This window comes from Anolis sagrei, chromosome 3 (assembly GCF_037176765.1).
Source record: "Anolis sagrei isolate rAnoSag1 chromosome 3, rAnoSag1.mat, whole genome shotgun sequence".
Taxonomy (NCBI): Eukaryota; Metazoa; Chordata; class Lepidosauria; order Squamata; family Dactyloidae; genus Anolis; species Anolis sagrei.
The window spans coordinates 268,856,351-268,874,890 of record NC_090023.1 but is presented as its reverse complement, the minus strand read 5'-3'; the positions used below and the strand labels follow the sequence as shown (position 1 = coordinate 268,874,890).

Here is an 18,540-nt window from a genome sequence, read left to right as displayed (position 1 = left end):
AACTATGGCCCTCCAGGTGGACTTCAACTTGGCTGTTTGGAATTGAGGAATTTGGAGTCCAAAACACCTGGATGGCTGAAGTTGTCCCATGCCTTGTTTACATGGAGTTATTCTGAGATTACGTAGTCATGCAAGTCCATTGCATCTGAGCCACTGCAGTTCAGATAGCATTCATTCTTTGTATAGAATGGAAGGCAGGGAGAAATCAAGGTTCGCTTTTGGACACGTTGAATCTTTTCAAGCTGTGGATGCAGAATCCGTGGATGCAGAATCAGTGGATACGGGGGACCGACAGGAGCCAATACTTGTAGAAGGGGAAGTTGGACAAGCTCAAATCCAGCTCAGGTTTGCTTGTGCAGGATCGGTGGATTGTAGAATATATGGAGGCAGAATTGGTGGATGATGGAATGCATAGAGACAGAATTGGTGGAGGATGTCATCCATGGATGCAGAACTCATACATGATGGGATCCATGCATACAATCCTTGTTTCGAGATTGTTGACTGGACAGCGTCATTATGTCAATTTGCTTGGGCTGTGCCACATTCTGACCTAGATCCTGGTCTAGAACACACCTACCTAGAACACAATGATCTAGAACTTAACTAATAACATTCTAACCTCAAACTGAGAATATTCTTTTCAGTAGCTCAAAAGAAGAGCCGAGGAAAGGGCTATTCTCACTTAGAACCTTCTAACCTAGAGCACCATGGTCTAGAACGCACTAACATAGAGCCCAATGACCTAGAACACTCAATTTAGTTATAACATAGAACAAAGAAGTTTCTTTATGTGTCAATCCAAAAAAAAGAGAATTGGAAAGGGTTCTTCTCACTTAGAACCTTCTAAACTAGAGCATCCTGGTCTAGAACACACTAACCTAGAGCCACATGACCTAGGATGCTCAACTTAGTTATCATAGAACAAAGAAGTTTCTTTGTGTGTCAATCCAAAAAGAAGAGCTTTGGAAAGGGCTCTTCTCACTTAGAACCTTCTAATCTAGAGCACCCTGGTCTAGAACACACTAACCTAGAGCCCAATGGCCTAGAAGACTCAACTTAGTTATAACATAGAACAAAGAAGTTTCTTTGTGTGTCAATCCAAAAAGAAGAGCTTTGGAAAGGGCTCTTCTCACTTAGAACCTTCTAACCTAGAGCATTCTGGTCTAGAACACACTAACCTAGAGCCACATGACCTAGAACACTCAACTTAGTTATAACATCGAACAAAGAAGTTTCTTTGTGTGTCAATCCAAAAAGAAGAGCTTTGGAAAGGGCTCTTTTAGCTTAGAACCTTCAAACCTAGAGCATTCTGGTCTAGAACACACTAACCTAGAGCCCCATGACCTAGAACACTCAGTTATAACACAGAACAAAGAAGTTTCTTTGTGTGCCAATCCAAAAAGAAGAGCTTTAGAAAGGGCTCTTCTTGGTTAGAATCTTCAAACCTAGAGCATTCTGGTCTAGAACACACTAACCTAGAGCCCCATGACTTGGAACACTCGACTTAGTTATAGCATAAAACAAAGAAGTTTCTTTGTGTGTCAATCCAAAAAGAAGAGCTTTGGAAAGGGCTCTTCTTGCTTAGAACCTTCAAACCTGGAGACTTCTGGTCTAGAACACACTAACCTAGAGCAACCCAACCTAAAATCTCGTAACAATAAATGTTCACTTTGTTTTGTATAATAATTTGATATGTTACTTATTCTGTTTTATGTTTATCTACTGTGTTTTTTTGACTGTAAGTCGCTTGTTGGGAGATGGGGTGGGGTATAAATAAAGTTTATTATTATTATTATTATTATTATTATTATTATTATTACTACTATTATTAGATGGTGCCAAGTCCAATGACAATAACAAAGGTCATTGGACTTGGCACTATCTGGTGCAAACCAGAGCTCAAATGTGTGGTGCAAGTGTGGTATTGGGAGATGGGGTGGGGTACAAACAAAGATGATTATTATTATTATTATTATTATTATTAGATGCTGCCAAGTCCAATGACAATAACCAAGGTCATTGGACTTGGCACTATCTGGTGCAAACCAGAGCTCTAAAGTGTGGTGCAAGTATGGTATTGGGAAATGGGGTGGGGTATAAACAAAGATTATTATTATTATTATTATTATTATTATTATTATTATTATTAGATGCTGCCAAGTCCAATGACAATAACCAAGGCCATTGGACTTGGCACTATCTGGTGCAAACCAGAGCTCAAAAGTGTGGTGCAAGTGTGGTATTGGGAAATGGGGTGGGGTATAAACAAAGATTATTATTATTATTATTATTATTATTATTATTATTATTAGATGCTGCCAAGTCCAATGACAATAACCAAGGTCATTGTACTTGGCACCATCTGGTGCAAACCAGAGCTCAAAAGTGTGGTGCAAGTGTGGTGCAAGTATGGTATTGGGAGATGGGGTGGGGTATAAACAAAGATTATTATTATTATTATTATTATTATTATTATTATTATTATTAGATGGTGCCAAGTCCGATGACAATAACCAAGGTCGTTGGACTTGGCACTATCTGGTGCAAACCAGAGCTCAAAAGTGTGGTGCAAGTGTGGTGCAAGTATGGTATTGGGAGATGGGGTGGGGTATAAACAAAGATTATTATTATTATTATTATTATTATTATTATTAGATGGTGCCAAGTCCAATGACAATAACCAAGGTCGTTGGACTTGGCACCATCTGGTGCAAACCAGAGCTCGAAAGTGTGGTGCAAGTGTGGTATTGGGAGATGGGGTGGGGTATAAACAAAGATTATTATTATTATTATTATTATTATTATTATTATTATTATTATTAGATGGTGCCAAGTCCAATGACAATAACCAAGGTCGTTGGACTTGGCACCATCTGGTGCAAACCAGAGCTCGAAAGTGTGGTGCAAGTGTGGTATTGGGAGATGGGGTGGGGTATAAACAAAGATTATTATTATTATTATTATTATTATTATTATTATTATTATTATTATTAGATGGTGCCAAGCCCAATGACAATAACCAAGGTCATTGGACTTGGCACTATCTGGTGCAAACCAGAGCTCGAAAGTGTGGCGCAAGTGTGGTATTGGGAGATGGGGTGGGGTATAAACAAAGATTATTATTATTATTATTATTATTATTATTATTATTATTAGATGGTGCCAAGTCCGATGACAATAACCAAGGTCGTTGGACTTGGCACTATCTGGTGCAAACCAGAGCTCAAAAGTGTGGTGCAAGTGTGGTGCAAGTATGGTATTGGGAGATGGGGTGGGGTATAAACAAAGATTATTATTAATATTATTATTATTATTATTATTATTAGATGGTGCCAAGTCCAATGACAATAACCAAGGTCGTTGGACTTGGCACCATCTGGTGCAAACCAGAGCTCGAAAGTGTGGCGCAAGTGTGGTATTGGGAGATGGGGTGGGGTATAAACAAAGATTATTATTATTATTATTATTATTATTATTATTATTATTATTAGATGGTGCCAAGCCCAATGACAGTAACCAAGGTCGTTGGACTTGGCACCATCTGGTGCAAACCAGAGCTCGAAAGTGTGGTCCAAGTGTGGTATTGGGAGACGGGGTGGGGTATAAACAAAGATTATTATTATTATTATTATTATTATTATTATTATTATTATTAGATGGTGCCAAGTCCAATGACAATAACCAAGGTCATTGGACTTGGCACTATCTGGTGCAAACCAGAGCTCAAAAGTGTGGTGCAAGTGTGGTATTGGGAGATGGGGTGGGGTATAAACAAAGATTACTATTATTATTATTATTATTATTATTATTATTATTATTATTATTATTAGATGGTGCCAAGTCCAATGACAATAACCAAGGTCGTTGGACTTGGCACTATCTGGTGCAAACCAGAGCTCAAAAGTGTGGTGCAAGTGTGGTATTGGGAGATGGGGTGGGGTATAAACAAAGATTATTATTATTATTATTATTATTATTATTATTATTATTATTAGATGGTGCCAAGTCCAATGACAATAACCAAGGTCGTTGGACTTGGCACCATCTAGTGCAAACCAGAGCTCAAAAGTGTGGTGCAAGTGTGGTGCAAGTATGGTATTGGGAGATGGGGTGGGGTATAAACAAAGATTATTATTATTATTATTATTATTATTATTATTATTAGATGATGCCAAGTCCAAGGTCATTGTACTTGGCATCATCTAGTGCAAACCAGAGCTCAAAAGTGTGGTACATGGCTATAATTTAGATCTGTCCAACCAGCGGAACATCAAAAAAAGAGTCAACAAAACACCTTTTAAAAAAAGAATTAGTTGCAATAGGTAGATAGATAGATAGATAGATAGATAGATAGATCTATTGCAGATAGATTGTTTAAAAGACAGATCCCAAGTGTAGACTCTGCAAGGAAGCAGATGAAACAATACATCACATCCTCAGCTGCTGCAAGAAGATCACACAGACAGACTACAAGCAGAGGCATAACACCGTCGCACAGATGATTCATTGGAAATTGTGCCACAAATACCATCTGGTGGGATCACAAGTCTGAAAAAATTAAGAAAATGAACACGTCAAACTACTCTGGGACTTCCGAATTCAGACAGACAGAGTTTTGGAGCACAATACTCCCTGACCTCACAACCTCTGATTTGTTAGTAAAATTGAATTACTGTAACGCAAAATGATGCATGTCTAAAAAATGTGTCATCAACATGTTTGGAAAGCTCTGCACTACACCATACGGGCTCTCTCTAAAAATATTTTTTTCATTCAAATTAGACAACAATAGGTATTTTTAAACAATCTATCTGCAATAGATCTGCAATAGGTATTTTTAAACAAGTCTATCATTTGGCCTTCCAATATCAAGGAAGGATGACGTGGATGGGATAAATACTGAGTCTGTTCTGGTTTTCTAGGCAATCGATGGATCGTGACTGCGGCGCATTGTCTCCACGAGGAACTGGAGCAGGAAGATCCTCTTCCCAGAACCTCCAGCATCATCAGCCCTTCTTCCTTCACAATTATCCTGGGTAAGCAAACTATGAGGATTTATTTATTTATCGAGTCATCAGCAACCAGTCATTTATATTGCATTTCTAACAGAACAAAGCAAACAAACAGACAAGATACAAAAATACAAAATACAGAATACAAAATGTATGAGTTTGGTAGCTGATTAAATGTCCTTTGACCAGTATCTGGCCCCTTGGAGTGCCTCTGGTGTTGCTGCAAGAAGGTCCTCCATTGTGCATGTGGCAGGGCTCAGGGTGCATTGCAGCAGGTGGTCAGGGGTTTGCTCCTCTCTGCACTCGCATGTCGTGGATTCCACTTTGTGGCCCCATTTCTGAAGGTTGGCTCTGCATCTCGTTGTGCCAGAGCGCAGTCTGTTCAGCGCCTTCCAAGTCACCCAGTCCTCTGTGTGCCCAGGGGGGAGTCTCTCATCTAGTATCAGCCATTGGTTGAGGTTCTGGGTTTGAGCCTGCCACTTTTGGACTCTCGCTTGCTGAGGTGTTCCAGCAAGTGTCTCTGTAGATCTTAGAAAACTATGTCGTGATTTAAGTCGTGATGTGCTGGCTGATACCCAAACAGGGGATGAGCTGGAGATGTCTCTGCCTTGGTCCTTTCACTATGAGGAGGGGAGCCTGCACATCAAATGTCCAATATATTTTATTTGTTTGTTCCATGGCGTTCATTGATTTTATATCACTTTAAAGTAGTGTTGTTGTAATTGCCATGGTTGAGGGCTTTCATCACATTTCCTAAGCCAAACTGTGCTGTCACACGCTGGGCCTGTGCATATGACTGTAGACAGGACATAAATTCTGTGTGCCCAACGGGACGCCAGGGCTGGCTCAGATTAAAGGCCCTTGGATTTCCTTAAACAGAGTCTTTAGATTGCTTAAAGTAAATCCAACAAAGTTCTTTATTGATGAAAACAAACAGGTACTTTAAAGCATTCTTAACAGTCTATTGGCTCTTGCAATCTTGTTCACTGGGAACAGGCACTATCTTCATAACTGTAATTAACTAATGGGGAAATCCTTAACTTCTAATCTGGGCAGTCTGTCTTTGCCTTTGTTGGTGTGGAGCCCCTGCACCCGGTACCAATTGCGTCTGGCTTCTGCAAGCGACCCTTACCAAGCAGAGCTTCGTAGACTTCTAGGGAAAAAGAAGGAGTTCAGGTTGCTGTGATGGCTGACTGAAGTCCCTCAGCAAAAGGAACTGTAGGGCTGTAAAATCCTCAGCCAAGCTGTGGAGCCTTTTTCTCCCCGGCCAAGCTGTAGGCTGTATATCTCCCCAGCCAAGCCATAGAAGACGAAGCTTTTTACAGGAGCTCTTGAAATTATGTCCTGCATGGAAGCTTCTCTGTGTGGACTGAACTCAAAAAGGCTCCTATTCCCTGCAAAACTCAAAAAAGGGCGGGACCAGGGAACCTAACTATAATTGACAGGTGGCTTGCCCTATGATTGCAAACTATAACTGGAAGCCACCCTGCTGCAATATCCCAAGCCTGGGATTGCAAACAAACATTTAATGCAAAGCAAACAGAAATGGAGCTCCTGGTACAACTGTACCAGCACACAAACATATAATGGAATAGTAAGATTTGTTGAGAAAGGATTTTCCCCCATTGGCTTCCTTCAAGGCTGAGAGTGTGTGGCTTCCCCTTGGCCATACAGTGGTTTTCCATGGCCAAGCAGGCATTCAAGCCATTTCCTTCTTCTGAAATACAGCCTACAGCACTCAGGATTCCTTGCTGGTCTCCCATCCAAGTTTTAACCAGGGTTTCCCAGACAGACAGGACCTGGTGCATGTGTAGTGTATTATTTACGCAATGTAATACAGTGCCTTATATTACATGTAGTATTACTAGTAATATTACAATATAATGGTATAGTACAATATAGTAATATTTAATACTGATATTGTACTATGCGTGTATGTATGTGTGTGTGTGTGTGTATGTGTGTGTATGTGTGTGTATATATATATATGCTCTGTGCATAATGAATACCATAAAAACAAAAGAACCAATGAACGAAATCACACCAAATTTGTCAGCAAAACGTCTCACAACACAAGGAGTGACCATTACTCAAAAATTATGATTTTGTCATTTGGGATTTATAGTTCAGCTATAATCAAAGAGCATTCTGAACTCCACCAACGATGGAATTGAACCAAACTTGGCACACAGGACTCCCCTGACCAACAGAAAACACTAGAAGGGTTTGGTGGGCATTGACCTTGAGTTTGGGAGTTATAGTTTACCTACATCCAGAGAGCACTGTGGACTCAAACAATGATGGATCTGGACCAAACTTGGCACAAATACTCAACATGCCCCAGTGTCAACACTGGTGGAGTTTGGGGGAAATAAACCTTGACATTTGGGATTTGTAGTCACTGGGATTCACAGTTCACCTACATTAAAGAGCATTCTGAACCCCACGAATGACAGAAATGGGGCAAACTTCCCACACAGAACCCCTATGACCAACAAAAAATACTTGAGGCCATCCAATCCAACTCCATCATCATGTGTTGTTTACACCAAAAGTCCCCAGTATCATCAGTTCAGCCATTTTCTCATTAGCATTTTTCATGCTAAAGTTAATTGAATTAACCCAAAACTAACAACAGGGACAAATGCAAGATACTCCACTTAGGCAGAAAAAATGAAATGCAAAGATACAGAATGGGGGACAATGCCTGGCTTGAGAGCAGTACATGTGAAAAAGATCTTGGAGTCCTCGTGGACAACAAGTTAAACATGAGCCAACAATGTGATGTGGCAGCAAAAAAAAGCCAATGGGATTTTGGCCTGCATCAAGAGGAGCATAGTGTCTAGATCTAGGGAAGTCATGCTACTCATCTATTCTGCCTTGGTTAGACCACACCTGGAATATTGTGTCCAATTCTGGGCACCACAATTCAAGAGAGATATTGACAAGCTGGAATGTGTCCAGAGGAGGGCGACTCAAATGATCAAGGGTCTGGAGAACAAGCCCTATGAGGAGCGGCTTAAGGAGCTGGGCATGTTTAGCTTGAAGAAGAGAAGGCTGAGAGGAGATATGATGAGAGCCATGTATAAATATGTGAGAGGAAGCCACAGGGAGGAGGGAGCAAGCTTATTTCCTGCTTCCCTGGAGACTAGGACGCAGAACAATGACTTCAAACTACAAGAGAGGAGATTCCATCTGAACACAAGGAAGAACTTCCTGACTGTGAGAGCCGTTCAGCAGTGGAACTCTCTGCCCCGGAGCGTGGTCGAGGCTCCTTCTTTGGAAGCTTTTAAACAGAGGCTGGATGGCCATCTGCCAGGGATGATTTGAATGCAATATTCCTGCTTCTTGGCAGAATGGGGTTGGACTGGATGGCCCATGAGGTCTCTTCCAACTCTTTTATTCTATGATTCTATGAATTCTTCACCTCCTTTGTCTCTTTTTAATGCCATTTCCAGGCTTCAATTTTCATAGGATAGTGTCTTCAGTTTTGCCAGACCTTAATAGCCTCTGAGCCAGACCCCAATCATACAATTTCATTCCTTCATCCATCACACATAGCACTGAGCCATGGCAGTGAAAGTGACAGTCAAACTGCATTGATTCTACAGCACATTGAACCATCTGTGCTATGCAAATTCTATGATGGGAGGTGCAACTGGAGCACATCTGAGAGATGGCTGTCTATTATCTGGTTAAATATTGAATTACAAGGAGATGCAGAGGTGCTGCTCTCTCAGACCTTAAACTGTATAAACAACAGGGAACATTGGTCTTACTCCAGGCTCATATGGCCTTACTTAACTTCTTTCTTTCTCTTTTCAGGGAAGCACAGGACTCAAAGGAGAGACGACACGGAGCAGCACTTGCAAGCCAGTATGATCTTCGTCCACCCATCTTACAAGCCGGCCACCTTTGAGCATGACATTGCCTTGGTGGCACTCTCCGAAGAGGCCCGGCTGAACGATTATGTGATGCCCATTTGCTTTCCGGACAGCGTTCTCCCAGAAGGTGAGCCATTCGAGGGCTTCGTTCTTCATCCACCCATTCAATGAATGCCTTGGCACAATAAACCATGTAACTTGATTTTTGTTCCTGGGTTATAAATGTCATTTCCTAATTGGTTCTAACATAAAAACATGGGAAAAGTTAATTAAACTGCAAAAAGCTTGCCTTTGCATGACATCCTGCAGCACATTTTGCTACAGTTTTTCAATTAATATCTCATTGGGTTTCAGTCAATTCTACACAGTTTGTGGCAGTCACAAAAACAAAGTTTATGAAGTAGAATTTATTTATTTATTTATTTACAGTATTTATATTCCACCCTTTTCACCCCGCAGAGAACTCAGTGCAAATCACAATGCACATATACATGGCAAACATTCAATGCCATCGGCATACAACATATATAGAGGCTATTTAACTTTCCAGCTTCATGAGGGTGTGCTTTTTGAATTCTGGCCACCGGGGGAGCTGTTGCTTCACCATCTACTTGTGACACCAATAGAGTTCTTCCTCATTCTTTTTGCAGGCTGCTGGAGAGTTTTATGGCGTTGTAAATTAGTTAAATTAGCCTCTTCGCCTAAGCGGTACCTAAATTTCCTACTTGACAGATGCAACTGTCTTTCGGGCTGCAAAGGTCAACAGCAAGCTAGACAAATGGCCAGAGGCTCACTCTAACCCAGGCTGGCTTCAAACTCATGTCCTCTCAGTTACTTTCGAAGTATATACCACACAATTAACTGGAAATAACACTTTCAAACTAGGAACACATTTTTTTTTCAAATTTTGTTACATAATGATGTCTGCCCAGCAGGGTTCGGTAGACAGGAATTGTTCCATCCACCAGATCTTGTTTGCCAATGTGAGTTTTGGCTCAAAAATGAAGGGAATGGCATTTCATCTGCACATTTCCATAAACAGCGCCAACCTCCTGATGGGTCAGACCACCCCTTTCCATTTTATTGAAGGAACAGATCCAAGCCATGGCCAATTCCTAAATTCATTAGAGATCTGGGAAGGCAATGCCAGTAGCCTTGTTTCTGGCAAGAGAAAAGCCGCCAGACATTGAAATGCAACGTCTGCCCATCCCTGACTATTAAATGGCCAAGAGAACATACAGGCAGAAATGTCTGTAAACAACTGTATGTTGGAGAGCCTGATGTTGAAAAGCACTTGTGGGTATTTTGCCCTATGCATTTAGCCCACTGAAAAGCACACCAGAGATCCAATTCTCTTTTATGTCTCTCTGCACAGAAGAAAGGGGCTAGGGAAGATTTTCCAAAACCACCATAAAGCAGCTAAGTATTTATACATTTTCTATTGAAAACGGAGAGAAAATTCATCAATATTTGAATCTATGAGGGTTATCTGGAAAGTAATGTTACAAAGCACGTAGCTCTTGTGGGGAATTTTGTCAGGGGAAGTTGGTATCACTGCAGTTTAGCAGGAAACCAGCGGAAGCAAATAAGCCGTGCCAGTCACCAGTAGCTCATTGACTGGCGTTGTGGTGAAGGTTAGTGTTCTGGTACAGCTGTATCAGGAGCTCCAATTTTGTTTGCTTTGCATTGAATGTTTGTTTGCAGTCCTAAGTTTCAGGGACTCTGCAAGTAGGTGGCTTCTTTGGTTGCAGTTATAGGGCAAGCCGCCTGTCCATCATCATTAAGTTTGGTCCCGCCCCTTGCTCAGGGCAATTGGGAAGGGAGGGGAGCCATTTTAGTTAGTCTCAGCAAGGAAAGCTATGTACAGGACGTGTGTAAAGCTTCCCCTGTACAAAAGCTTCAACCTTTAAGAATTTCCAGGGTTACAGAAATTTCAACAGAAACAGAAAGGGAAAGAATTTCCAGGTTACAGAAATTCCAACAGAAACAGAAGGAAAAGAGTCTCCAAAGAGTTTTCAGGGAAACAACCCTAAAGATCAAAGAACTCCAGCTGAGGAGACTACAGGCCTTGCTGGTAGGTCCACTCAGTGCTTTGAGATGCAGTTCAACCCGGCAGTGGTGCCCACATCAGTTAGGTTTAAGTTTACAGTCAGCCTGGGAGAAGTTAGAAAGGGTTTTTTCCTTTAAAGAAGAAGTTATTGTAGATATTGTTATTGCCTGTCCTTTGTGGGCAAGTTTAGGAATTCACCAGTTACCTAAAAGCTTGGAATCATTGGCTTAATTTTACTGAAGACAAGAGAAGTCAGCAAAGGGGTGTAAGGCTGTATGATCCTCAGCCAAGCTGTGGGCTGTATAACCCTGGCCAAGCTGTGGGGCTGTATCTCCCCAGCCAAGTCGTAGAAGATGAAGCTTTCTACAGGAGCTCTTGGTATTATGTCCTGCATGGAAGGTTTCTCTGTGTGGACTGAACTCAAAATGGCTCCTATTCCCTCTAAAACTCAAAAAGGGGACGGGACCAGGGAACCTAATTGACAGGTGGCTTGCCCTATGATTGCAGCCAAAAGAAGCCACCTATCTGCAGAGTCCCTGAAACTTAGGACTACAACAAACATTCAATGCAAAGCAAACAAAATTGGAGCTCCTGGTGCAGTTGTACCTGCACACCTGGAGACTAGGATGCAGAACAATTGCTTCAAACTACAAGAAAGGAGATTCCATCTGAACATGAGGAAGAACTTCCTGACTGTGAGAGCCGTTCAGCAGTGGAACTCTCTGTCCCGGTTTGTGGTGGAGGCTCCTTCTTGGGAAGCTTTTAAAGAGAGGCTGGATGGCCATCTGTTGGGGATGCTTTGATTGTGATTGTCCTGCTTCTTGGGTTGGACTAGATGGCCCATGAGGTCTCTTCCAACTCTACGGTTCTATGATTCATATAAAAGTACATGCTCATTTGGGTTCACATCCCATAATAATTAGAGAAACACTGCCACCCTGAATGGTTTTTCGCATTCAAATCAGCTCTAGGTTACTATAGTTCAAAATCCTCTTCTTAATTGGATACAGTCTCATTATTTCTTTATCTCCTGCCTGGTATCAGCTCACCAGCTGTTAGGAATTGTGAAAGTTGAAGTCCAAAACAACTGGAGGGCTGAAGTTTGCCCATGCCTACTGTAGAGTTATTTCAGTCCTATCCAACAAGGACCAAGGAGGAAAGTAGGAGAAGGGGAGACTTCTGGGGTATTCATTCCTACCAGATTCCTTCTGAACTCGCCTTCTCTTTCTTTCCAGGATATCTGGGATGCCTGGTAGACTTCCTAGATCTCTGGTCATGGGAACTGAGGGCTCCTCCATAAAGTGTCTGCCTCTCACAAAGACTCTCTCGTTTCCATCCCACAGGGACCATGGTCATTGTCAGCGGATGGGGGAAGCAGTTCCTCAAGCACCTCCCTGAAGCTCTGATGGAGGTGAGTCTACACACACATGAGCATGAGCAATGCGCCTTTAGAAGACAAGATATTCTGGAAGCCAACTCTGGAGTTGGGAGGTATATTGCCCCTCCAGCAATGAATTTCTGTATGACACAAGATGGAAAAAGCACTTGCATTAAAATCTCGGTGGTGGATGTCCTATGACAAACTTGTAGGCCACTTTGTGAACACAGTATAGGATCTCTCAGGTCTTTGCTTATTTTCTTATATTAACTGGATTTATTTCAACCCCATTCAAGAAAGCAGATTTCTAGTATTGTTGTAGAGCTAAAATTTAGGGATCTTTGCCAGGAGGCAGAGACCAATTAGACTCATCAAAGAGTTCTTTTTCCCTGGCAAGACAGAGAAGCTTCCCATATTTTTCCCTGATTTCCCAATGAAAAGTCTCACCAGTTGAAGAAAAGCCATCGAGGTTTAATGCGATTCAGCTGAAACGGATGCAAAGCTGCAATAATTCGCCAAAGCTAAGCATGAGGGGAGTACACCAATACAGTCATATTTATAGCAAATTCAAAGTTGCAGAGGTCAAACTCCCCGCCCCGGCTTCCCTGTTGTTCCCTGCCATGATTGGGCAATGGGCAAACAGTTGAGAGGCAGCCTTCCCACCCCCGGTGCCTCTGGACCAATCAGGAAGCTCCAGTGGTCTGTAGGAACCAATGGGGAGACCTCTGCCACCTGGTGGCGACAGCCAATCAGGAGAGATGGAGGCGGGATGAGGGAACACAAAGGAATCTGGAAAAGGAGTAAACAAAGGAAATGCCATGTAGCCTGAGACAAAGAGTCAAGCAGGGCTGCTTTGAGTGTTGTGAATCAACATGTGTCCTGATCCTTCCTGGCTGTGAGACAGGAGAACAATGATGGCAGCCTGAGGTTAATGCTAAGTAAACAAAAGCAGAGGGGAAGATTTCCCCTTATCTTACAGAAACTTTTGCCAAACAATTCTTTACTCTAGTGGGCCATCTTCCGATGCTAGAGATAAGAATCTCCTTCTTTTATCCATGCAAGTGTGTCTTTGGCGGGAGGTTTCAGTAATCGCTAATGGCTTTTGTTTCTGAAGGCCAGGGGGTTCCCTTACATATTTCTTTGGAGGGAGAAGGGGCAAAGGGTCAGGAATACAAGGAAACATAAAAATCATATAGAAATTATACACAGGGAAATCATATGCAGCTATCTTCCCATCCAGGACCCCAGAGAGAGATCAATAATACCAATTATAAAAAGCAGACGATATCAGGACACAGCATGAATTCATAAGTTGTCTTGAAGAAAGTTCATGGGTAGAGAGCGAGTCCTTGAAGAGAGTGAAGTCCAGGAATGTAGCAGAATTCAAAAAGCCACCAAAGGGAGTCTATGGAGTTCCACTGGGCCAAGACACAAAGCCCTGCAGCGCTGGGATGGAAGCCGGTTCCATGGTCCTTGGAAAACTACAGCTCTCTCTCGAGAGAGAGAGAGAGAGAGAGGCAGAGACCCCAAGGTCTAGCTATTCCCAAAGTTTCATGGGGTCCTCATTGTTGTTAAGGCCTTGGCAAATTGACCAAGACTTAACCCCTATTGTGCAGTCTGGTACTTTTGTCCTTTGCAGAACTATAAGTCACCATCCCTTTGGGGGGGGGGGGCATGCTCGACGTCAGTATCATCTAGTCCAACCTCTTAACTAGTGCATGTTAGAACATGTGCTATATGGCAGGACTTTAACAATGCATTACATTATGTAACAAAATTTGGGGGAAAACTGTTCCTGGTTTGAAATCATTACTTCCTGTTTAATTGTGTAGTTGTAAAGATAAAGATTGTCCCTTGACATTAAGTCCAGTCATGTCTGACTCTGGGGGTTGGTGCTCATCTCCATTTTTAAGCTGAAGAGACAGCATTGTCCTTAGACACCTCCTAGGTCATGTGGTCCAGGTAACTTATGGGATCATCTTCTCCCCTATAATTCCTCCCAATGGTCTTTAAAGACCTTGTGAAACAACGACTCTCGCAAGTCCATATCATTGAGCCATGGAAGCCGAATTTAGTGTCAAACTACATTAATTATACGGTGTATAGATGTATCCTCAATCTCTCCATTGTCCCATGTATGCCTTGTTGATTATTATTTTAGTGAAGCTGCTGACGGGAAGCATTTTGTATTGTTGTGTGTGTCTTAGATTGAAATCCCATTGACGGACCATGTGCTGTGCAAAGAAGCTTATGCCAAGTTGCAAAAGGTCGTGACTGAGGATATGATCTGTGCTGGAGAAAGGCAAGGTAAGGGCAAGAGTGAGTGTTCACTCAAACAATCCAACCAATTTATTGTCGAAGGCTTTCATGGCTGGAATCACTAGGTTCTTGTGGTTTTTTTCGGGCTATATGGCCATGTTCTAGAGGCATTTTCTCCTGACGTTTCACCTGCATCTTTGGCAAGCATCCTCAGAGGTAGTGAGGTTCAGAAGAGACAAAGATGGAGCATCCTCACTACCTCTGAGGATGCTTGCCATAGATGCAGGCGAAACGTCAGGAGAAAATGGCTCTAGAACATGGCCATATAGCCCGAAAAACCCCACAAGAACCTAATCCAACCAATTGCAAGCACTGAGTGCCATGCCGAAGAAACTTTAGAAAGATGGGTTCCATCTTTCTAACTGCTTAGATTCTCCATCTTCGTCTCTTCTGTCCCAGGAGGAAAAGATGCCTGCAGCGGAGACTCCGGCGGCCCCATGGTCACCTTGAACAACCGCACCGGCGAATGGCAACTCATCGGGACGGTGTCTTGGGGCGACGGCTGTGGCTTGAATGACCGCTATGGGGTTTATTCCAATGTTCTTGTGACACTGCCTTGGATCAAGGAGGTCACCGGAGTTGACTATTGAAGCCTCTCCAAATCACATCATGGCCTTTGTTTCCAAAGGGGTTTCTGCCAGGTCTCAGGGTCTGGACGTACATCTCAGAATGGGAAAGATGAATCCCAGGGTGACGGCGCTGTCTTAAAAAGTGTATGTATCTGTATCTTACTATTTTAATGTTCTGCTCTTTGGATTAAGCCACGGCACCCAATGGCATCCTCAGGGCCTCAGCAAGATCTGCTCCTATTTTTGAGGTTTGGTCCTGAAATTTTAATGTCTCCAATAACCAAATGATGCTTTCCATATTATGACACCCATCAGAAAAGGCATATTGATTTTCAGTCTAGACCTTAATAGGCAATTGCAGACATCACTAGTGCTATTTTGCCACTTCAAAAGGACTTGGCTCACCATTAATGCTCAAATTGGGACCATAAAACAAAACCAAATATCATGGGGTGCAGCTACACTCTATGGCCCATTCTATGCTGCCATATAACATCCAGATTATCTGCGTTGAGCTGAATTATATGGCAGTGTGGACTGATTTGATAATCTAGATTATACAGCTGCGTACGAGGGGCCTAGAATTCATGCTTTTTGACACCACTTTATCTGCCATTCCTCAGTGGTATGGAGGCAAAGGAAATGCATCTTATGGAGTCTTTATCCTTGTCTGCCAAAAAGAAATGTGTGTCCCTTACTAAACTACAAATCCCAGAAATCCATATCATTGAGCCATAGCAGTTAAAGGGGTATTAAACTGCATTAATATGGGAGCATCTTACAAAGTCTTATTCCTTCTCTGCCAAAAAAATGTGTATCCCTTACTAAACTACAAATCCCAGAAATCCATAGCATTGCCCTATGGCAGTTAAAGGGGCGTCAAACTGCATTGATATGGGATCTGTAGTTTGCTAACGTGGCGTAGACAAAAAAAAGGGGGTGGCAGTATTCAGATAAATGTAAAATCTCAGGGACTTGCTGGAAATGAAAAAGAAAAATCTGATTTATTCTGTATTTTTGCACTATACATAAATTAAATGTCTGTGCATTGTATAATTTCCCATTCCTGAATAAAATTCTACCATAAGGCAAAGCTGAGTTTGCAGCCTCTGTTGAAGAGTTGGTAGCACAACTGGTTAATCTACCAGGCTGGTTAATCAGTTGCAATAAATCGGGGTTGAGCTCCCGACTGTTAAACAGCTGTTAAATAGCCCAGTTTACTGTTCACCTAAGCAGTTCGAAAACAGCTGTGCTGTGAGTAGAGAAATTAGAGCAGTGGTTCTCAACCTGGGGGTCACAACCCCCAGGGGGGTCGCCTGGCCATTTTGGAGGGGTCGTGAGGCCTCCTCTGTTGGCCCCGCCCCAAGGGCGTGGGCTCCTTCGTGTGAGGCCTGGCCTTGTGCAAAGCCCCCTCGTCCACCTCGCGCTTTCACCATCCGGGCTGGCTTCGAACTCATGACCTTTTGGTCAGTAGTTATTTTAATGCAGCAGACTCCCAACCAGCTGCGCATTTCTTTGGTATACATATACAATACTTTGCATAGTACTGAGACGGATGTGCCTATTTAGTTTTACATAAATAATTAAATTCTGGCAGAATATTCGATGCTACAGGATGCAGAGCACCTTCAACATTTTTACATGCCACATTTTTACATACGTCAAGTGTCAAGATGGATGGCCATCTGTCAGGGGTGATTTGAATGCAATATTCCTGCTTCTTGGCAGAATGGGGTTGGACTGGATGGCCCATGAGGTCTCTTCCAACTCTTTGATTCTATGATTCTATGATTCTAAGAACTTCCTGACTGTGAGAGCTGTTCAGCAGTGGAACTCTCTGCCCCGGAGTGTGGTGGAGGCTCCTTCTTTGGAAGCTTTTAAACAGAGGCTGGATGGCCATCTGTCAGGGGTGATTTGAATGCAATATTCCTGCTTCTTGGCAGAATGGGGTTGGACTGGATGGCCCAGGAGGTCTCTTCCAACTCTTTGATTCTATGATTCTATGATTCTATACTTACGTTGACACTCCTTTTTTTTATCCTGGATGGATGTAAATGCCTTTTTAAAAAAACCCAAACCTTGCAATCCTATTTAACTCATTTGATCACTGGCACAGAGAAGATAACGTTTTACAATGCATTAACTTCCTACATCTCGTTACAATTGTAAGTACTGGTAGTTATTTTCTTAGTATTATACCATTATTTTTTTTAAAAAAATGCACTTGTTTATATAATTGATCATTTCTAATTTTTTTGCACATGTTTACATGATCTTGGAAGTATATGTTACTATCCTACAAATCATATATTTTTTAAATACCTAACTGAAAATTTTTCATAAGATATGCTGTGTCCCCATTCATTTTGTTATTACAATTTAGGGATGTGTCCACATCTCTTATAAGGGTTAGTATAACCTCCAGTTTGCAAGTAAAACTGAATTACTGGGTCACAAAATGAATATAGACCAATGGATTTCAATAAAAGGAAAAAGAGATTCCCCTTAAATCATAGAATCATAGAATCAAAGAGTTGGAAGAGACCTCCTGGGCCATCCAGTCCAACCCCATTCTGCCAAGAAGCAGGAATATTGCATTCAAAACACCCCTGACAGATGGCCGTCCAGCCTCTGTTTAAAAGCTTCCAAAGAAGGAGCCTCCACCACACTCTAGGGCAGAGAGTTCCACTGCTGAACAGCTCTCACAGCCAGGAAGTTCTTCCTCATGTTCAGATGGAATCTCCTTTCTTGTAGTTTGAAGCCATTGTTCCATTGTGTCGTAGTCTCCAGGGAAGCAGAAAACAAGCTTGCTCCCTCCTCCCTGTGGCTTCCTCTCACATATTTATACATGGCTATCATATCCCCTCTCAGCCTTCTCTTCTTCAGGCTAAACATGCCCAGCTCCTTAAGCTGCTCCTCATAGGGCTTGTTCTCCAGGCCCTTGATCATTTTAGTCGCCCTCCTCTGGACACATTCCAGCTTGTCAATATCTCTCTTGAATTGTGGTACCCACAATATTCCAGGTGTGGTCTAACCAAAGCGGAATAGAGGGGTAGCATTACTTCCCTGGATCTAGACACTATGCTCCTCTTGATGCAGGCCAAAATCCCATTGGCTTTTTTTGCGGCCACATCACATTGTTGGCTCATGTTTAACTTCCTCCCCATGAGGACTCCAAGATCTTTTTCACACGTACTGCTCTCAAGCCAGGCATTGTCCCCCATTCTGTATCTTTGCATTTCGTTTTTCCTGCCAAGGTGGAGTATTTTGCATTTGTCACTGTTGAACTTCATTGTGTTAGTTTCGGCCATTTATCTCTCTAATC

The 18,540-nt window shown here is 42.3% G+C and overlaps 1 protein-coding gene across 1 annotated transcript in view; it reads left to right on the top strand.

Moving 5' to 3' along the window:
* MASP1 (MBL associated serine protease 1) overlaps positions 1-16,308 on the top strand; it is a 155,428-nt gene extending 139,120 nt beyond the window's left edge. Inside the window, exons 12-16 of the mRNA XM_060767277.2 lie at positions 4,926-5,039; positions 8,841-9,026; positions 12,293-12,360; positions 14,535-14,634; positions 15,046-16,308. Coding sequence (XP_060623260.2) covers positions 4,926-5,039; positions 8,841-9,026; positions 12,293-12,360; positions 14,535-14,634; positions 15,046-15,236 — 659 coding nt within the window. The 3' untranslated portion in view covers positions 15,237-16,308. The remainder of the gene's footprint in view (positions 1-4,925; positions 5,040-8,840; positions 9,027-12,292; positions 12,361-14,534; positions 14,635-15,045) is intronic.
* The last annotated feature ends 2,232 nt before the right edge of the window (positions 16,309-18,540 follow it).